Below are 6,957 nucleotides of genomic sequence, written 5' to 3'. Positions count from 1 at the left end.
GACACCTCACTGTGTGATCATATTCTGCTATTGATGATCTAATCCGAAATATCTCACAGGGATTATATTAAATGTGTTTTATATTATTAAACACTATTGCAATTGCATACTATATTGGTAAAGGATGGAACATAATACTGTTACACTGTTATATGACTCAAACTGGGGGATATGGAGAGGGCAAGCCTAAGCCATCTACATGCACCACATTGTTAATATTGCCCAATAGAAGTGCTTTAAAAAAGACGTCCACACATTACTTCGTTGGCATTATTACATCACAATGTAGAACACCACAACCTACAACTGTGACGTTATACCAGTCGTAGTAGACACATCGGATGTAAGTGCAGACGCCGGATTCTTACACCAGCTGTAGAGTCTCCTCCTGGCCACTGGGGGGTGCTGCTTAGTAGGGGTGAGAGCCGCACACATCCGATCTCAGTGGTGTACGCCGGATACACAAGCACCAGACGAGATACACACAGCTACTGGGAGCCCGGGAGCGGGTTGTTGGTTTCAGCTGTCTCGGTGCAAGTACAGCCTCGTTCTCTCTTACTGGTACCGCCTCGTTCTCTCTTACTGGTACCGCCTCAGCCGGAGGTATCACGGCAGCCCGCGGCTCACCGGTAAGTACGTGCTTTGTTCTCCAGGTGTATTGTTAGTAGTCTAGCACCACACGGCTGCTTGTCCATCGTAAGGAATCACCCGTGTGTTCATAATACACAATGGCTGAGAATACTAGGGGTACATCAGGGAAAGACTTCCCGCCTCCACAGAGGTCACAGTCTATGTAGAATATGTCTAGAGACAGGCTTTACTTTCCTATTACACGTAACAGGTAATATGACTGAGCTGGAGACCGCCGAGTAGTATTCTCAGATCAGCGAACAAGGGGAGTGTGGAGAATTGTACGTGTTGTAAAGAGAATGAATGACCACATAATACTTGTTTGTTGAATGGATTTGTTCTAGGAGTCAGTTAATCTATTGGGCCCATAGATTGTAAGCTTGCGAGCAGGGCCTTCTCACCTCTGTCTGTTTTACCCAGTTTGTTTATTCGTTTACTATGTTTGTCCCCAATTGTAAAGCGCTACGGAATATGTTGGCGCTATATAAATTGATGATGATTATTTGGCAAGTGAGTATCTCTGTGTACTTGTATTTCCTAAGTGAGATGACCCTGCTTAAGAAGAGCAGCACTTGGGTGCCCACCTTGGCTCACCCATACATTGAATCATACAGAGCATGAGATCTGGGTGGAAGCTCAGTAGATCTCGGGTTAGGAGAATGTCCATACATGAACTGAGGCCCAGGCTGCATTCACTCATCATGGCTATAAATTGTGACTGCTGAGAACTCTGATAGAAAGTCTGGATCATTGTTAGTCTTTCTTGGGATAAACTTTTTAGAATTAATTTCACTTTGGTAGGAAGCCCATTTATAACCCTTTTCTAAAGACTTAGGCGGTGATTTGTTTCCCCCCCCCCCCCCCCCTCTTTTTACCATAAAGTGAACGTTGTCAATATTTTACTTCTCCTGCCTTCTTATTTGCTATTGACACTATTTTAGTTCCCATGCAGTGCTCCCAACCAGGAATTTACCAGAAATATATATAACTTCATCCAATGTCGCTCAAGTCAGAGATTCCATACACCACTTCTCCTACTGCTTTCATTGTAAAACTGTCAGATTCCATTCACTTACATTTTCCGTGGCTCTGCTCGTAAAATTTCACTTCGACTACTGAGTGTGAATATGTATGTGTCTGTTAAGCTTATTTTTCTTTATATGGAGGTTAGAATGCAATCATGTTCTTTCAGTAAATGAGCAATGTTAGTACCAGCCTCTGATTATATCTTGCGTCGCATAACAAATGTTTTAAATACTGTTCTGAAAACACGTTTTTATTTTACCTTGCTTCCATTGGTATATAAAGTGTAACCTGTTTTATTGCAGGAAGAAGAAATTAATTTATGACTGAATTAAAAAGAAGTCTGAAAATGTATATATGGAAAAGATAGGAATCTCTGTAGACAGAAATACAGCCAATAAACACAAGTTAATCACAATGGAAAGAATCTGCCAAAACTCTGAAACCGTATGTCTTGTTCACTGTCTTATTCATGTTTTGTATGTTATGGACTTAAAAAAATGAAAAATTGATTTATCATGTGGATGTATCATATTGGTTATTTTATGCATTGATTTTCATTTTAAATTATTATTGTTTTCCCTTTATCATATTTTTTAACCACCCAAAGGTAAACTATGTTAATATGCTTTGAAAGGCTGACTATAATCTCCCTATGCCAAAAACAATACAGGACAAAGACACATTGAGTAAAGTCTGATGCTCTAAACTAGGCCTGATGAACCAGTGACTCCAGATGTTGTTAAACTAAAAGTCCCATCATACCTTGCCAGCTATCAGCTGGGCATCTACTGGCAGAGCATGCTGGGGCTTGTAGTTTCACAACGCCTGGAGAGTCACAGATGGACAGGCATGCTCCAAATTTATAATGTATCCTTGTTCAAACAGGTTATAAGTAAGTTTGGACTGCTAGTTTTTTAAAATAGTAATTAACTACATTTTTACATTACTGTTAAAAATAACTTTTTTCATAATCTGCCTTGTAACTTTATAATACACTCTGCTGCTTAATCTCACTTTATATATTCTGTTGAAATCTATTATTGCTTTTCTTTTTCTAGCAACATTCAGCTACTGAATCAAAATCAGTTGAACAATGTAGTCATGTTTCTGAGAGTGATCAGTCATGTGGCCTGGCTCCAAGTGAAATACCGCAACAGTCAAATGCCAATGTAAACTCTACAAGGAAGAGGAAGATTGATGATTTAGATTTGCCATCTAAGAAAGTGGTAAGTATCCATTCCGATTTTATACAATAGGTACAGAAGTCAAAGTTGAGCCACTGAAATCCATCATGTTATATTTTTGAAAGCTAATCCAAAGTGATTTCAGACAGCTTTGTTTTATTTATATGGTGACCTAAAAGTTTTTTTTTTTAACACTCTTACTTGTTGTGCACTTGACACCTCCTGTGGTGTGTCACTGCTTGTGCACATGCCAGCAGCTTATACTGCTATCCGGCTGCATGGTTTCAAGATAATCTGGCAAGATTTTTATGAATAAGGAAGTAATGCAGGCTTATCATTGGACAATCACTGCTCCAGTCTGATGAAATCCTTATCTGCAGTTGTCCCATGACATGCCATGCATTATTTCCTCAATGCTCTGCCAGCTATCAGCTGGGTATCTACTGGCAGAGCATGCTGGGGTTGTAGTTTCACAACACCTGGAGAGTCACAGATGGACAGGCATGCTCTAAATTTATAATGTATCCTTGTTCAAACAGGTTATAAGTAAGTTTGGACTGCTAGTTTTTTAAAATAGTAATTAACTACATTTTTACATTACTGTTAAAAATAACTTTTTTCATAATCTGCCTTGTAACTTTATAATACGCTCTGCTGCTTAATCTCACTTTACATATTCTGTTGAAATCTATTATTGCTTTTCTTTTTCTAGCAACATTCAGCTACAGAATCAAAATCAGTTGAACAATGTAGTCATGTTTCTGAGAGTGATCAGTCATGTGGCCTGGCTGCAAATGAAATACCGCAACAGTCAAATGCCAATGTAAACTCTACAAGGAAGAGGAAGATTGATGATTTAGATTTGCCATCTAAGAAAGTGGTAAGTATCCATTCCGATTATATAGGATGGGTACAGAAGTCAAAGTTGAGCCACTCAAATCCATTGTTATATTTTTGAAAGCTAATCCAAAGTGATTTCAGACAGCTTTGTTTTATTTATATGATGACCAAAAAGGTTTTTTTTTTAACACTCTTACTTGTAACACTCTAACACTCTACACTTGACCCCTCTTGTGCTGTGTCACTGCTTGTGCACATGCCAGCAGCTTATACTACTATCCGGCTGCATGGTTTCAAGATAATCTGGCAATATTTTTATGAATAAGGTAGTAATGCAGGCTTGTCATTGGACAATCACTGCTCCAGTCTGATGAAATCCTTAGCTGCAGTTGTCCCATGACAAGTCATGCATTACTTCCTCAATAAGTAATAATTGTGGTGGTGGGAGAACTACTTCAGGCGAGGGTCTGTCGAACATTGGAGAACCCCTTTAATTTGGGGTTTTATCATTTAAAATTTTTCTCTTTCAAAGTGACACCTGAGGACAGTTGTAAAAACTGGTACAACGTGAAAGTTGTTGCCCACAGTGTTTTGTTTTTTTTTGTGTGTTAAACTGTGCTAGGAAAATGCCAGAATCCAATGCATTGCCAACCCCCTTATTTCCTTTTTCACCTGTCTTCATAAATACCCTGCTACTCTGTTTTGAATTTACTGTGACCATCTTTCAGTCTTGGTGTGGTCATTAATGCATATGTACGTTGCTTCGTGAATGTGTTCTTTGATTATTAACACTAAATCAGTACAAGTTTATTAATGGGGTCGGTGCTTGGCCTGTTTCTCCCACATTAAGTCCTTCAGTGAACCACATTAAAGGTCTCCATTATTGTGTTGTAACAGCATCAGAATGTAAAGATATATATCGGCTACCACTGAGAATCTGTCTTCTTGTTGGTCTGCAATAGCCCAGCATTTTATTGTTAAATTTGACAGATGGTTATTCTTTTTGTGTGCCCAGTGTGTAGAAGGAGGCCACACCTCAGCAGTGGCAGCACATTACAATGAGCTCCAGGAGTGTGGGTTACAGCAGCGCAGTCAGTCACGCATCTTTTACCTAAGGAACTTCAATAACTGGATGAAAAGTGCTCTCATAGGTGGGTTATTTAGTGTATTGTACGTATGCATACTTCAGTACTTGTGATCATTTTGAAAGGTAAATGTTTACATATTGTCTGATTGTTGTATGTTTTCATATGTTTCCATAGCTTTCCAAGAATGTTTAATTTGTGGACATTCTGAATCATGTTCATTATTTACAGGGTTCTGCATTGAAAAACAATGCCACTATTATGCAGAATACTTTGTATAATTTCTGTTGCTACAGTGTGTCAGACCAAGATTGGGTCCTAGTTTTTTAACTATTCATATAGACCTCTTGACAAAGATAAATCTGTGGTTATCTGGATATCCTGTGCACTGTCCTTTGCTCATACTATCTGCTGTACCCCTCTGCCTTAATGTGTGACCCCTGCGGATAATGTGTAGCCTTTTTTTCCTCATTCATTTAAAATAAAACTCAATATGACTTTGTCAAATCCACAAAACGCCCCACATATCATCAAACCCCAAAATACAGTACACCATTTTCCCTGCCTCCATCATCAAAGCTGATAAATTCAGTACATCCCAAAGTGGGGTTGGTGGGGTTTTTATCATATCCTCTCTACCCTATGGGCCTCATGTAAAGTTGGACTCAATTTATGCCATAAACTTTTGAGTAAACTACGTCCATGAAAAGTAAACAATTTTCATTGTGTGCAGAATGGCCTATTTATTTTTAGAAAAACAAAACAAAAAGAGCATGCCCTCCGAAAAAGGAAACTTGCCCTAGCCTGGTGTCTGCAAAATCAGAGAGGGGAAGAAAAGAGTGGGGTCCCCCCAAAAGCACGTATCGGCACTAGACTATGCCAGCCAGGGCTGGTGGCACTATAGCACACGCAGCAGGGGGTTCCCCTTCCATGGTACCAACTAGTCCGGTGAGCATTGGGCTGTATTCCGTTGGGAGTTGTCCCTCTCTCCTATTTGGCAAATACTGGCTTAGGCTTCCACCTCTACATAGTATGTAGGGTGCTCAGTCTACACTACCCACCCTTCCTTCCTGTGTAGAGGCACAACAGGCAGATATGTCTGCATGCAAACTTAGACATGCACCATTTAACTGGTGTGCGAAAACAAAAATAAAAGTATTTGAATGAAATGACCAATTCAGATCCAAACATAAAAAAGAGATAAAATTGGACAAGTAAGGAATCAAATTGGACAACGCCAATGAGAGCATACCCCTCAAATCATGCTGCACCCAAAATTTACTGTAGTCGCCCACCTCCAAATTCCTTTTGCCTACAGGAAAATGTGTCTTTGGGTTGATATGAAGCAACTTATATGCAAAATGTAATTGCGTTTCAAAACAGGTCAAATTTAAATATTAAAACGTGATTTAGGAAGACTCTTGCATTTCTGGCAACATCTGACTGTTCCATAACTAAATCTCCAGTGGGGTAATTTTACATTGATAGAGGACAGTGAGCCCAGGACCCAATTAAACATAATAGACACATACTGCTTGAAATGTAACCTAAAAATGGCATTGCCCCTTTTACCTTCAACAATGTACTCAGCCTGGTCAGGAGCCTGTCAAGATGCAAAGAATGTCTTCCCTATAGGGAGAACTTGAATGCGCTGCTCTGAGTATTGTATTGTGCAGCCAGCAATGCTGGGGAAGGGGGCGATCGCGGGCACACTTTGGGGGGACGTTTGCCCCGATAGCCCCCATCTGGATCCAACACTGCTCCCCGCAGATAAGTAACTACATGAAATAGAGAATACACATACAAACTTCTGTAGCGAGAGTCCTGCAGAGTATATGTCCATTTCACTACAGATTAAATAATTTAACCCTTACCAGCATTAATTACTAATAAATAAGTATAGTGATGAAGTAGACAAAGCCTAGGTATTTAGACTAATGTAGAGTACTATATTCATATATAATTTGAACTGCTTGTAACCAGCAGGGATGCAATCAGAAATCGTGGGGCCCAGTACAAATGAAATAGGCAGCTTCCCCCCCCCCCCATGTTAGTTTAATATTTGTTCTTAAAGAGTCACATATTAACATATTCTTATATGTATCTCAGTGTTTCATCCATTTTCCCCTACTGCAATAACTGGCATTCTCTAAAACAGGCATGCCTTCAGTATGTAGGGGGGTACTGCAGTG

General features: G+C 39.6%; 1 protein-coding gene across 1 annotated transcript in view; it reads left to right on the top strand.

Annotated features, from left to right (window-relative positions):
- Positions 1-586: 586 nt before the first annotated feature.
- RNMT (RNA guanine-7 methyltransferase) overlaps positions 587-6,957 on the top strand; it is a 30,764-nt gene continuing 24,393 nt past the window's right edge. The window contains exons 1-5 of the mRNA XM_075213256.1: positions 587-629; positions 1,959-2,100; positions 2,715-2,882; positions 3,553-3,720; positions 4,696-4,831. Of these exons, the coding sequence (XP_075069357.1) occupies positions 2,011-2,100; positions 2,715-2,882; positions 3,553-3,720; positions 4,696-4,831 (562 nt within the window). The 5' untranslated portion in view covers positions 587-629; positions 1,959-2,010. The remainder of the gene's footprint in view (positions 630-1,958; positions 2,101-2,714; positions 2,883-3,552; positions 3,721-4,695; positions 4,832-6,957) is intronic.

This window comes from Mixophyes fleayi, chromosome 5 (genome assembly GCF_038048845.1).
Source record: "Mixophyes fleayi isolate aMixFle1 chromosome 5, aMixFle1.hap1, whole genome shotgun sequence".
NCBI lineage: Eukaryota > Metazoa > Chordata > Amphibia > Anura > Limnodynastidae > Mixophyes > Mixophyes fleayi.
The sequence above is the reverse complement of the archived record's forward strand: the minus strand, read 5'-3'. Positions and strand labels throughout refer to the sequence as shown.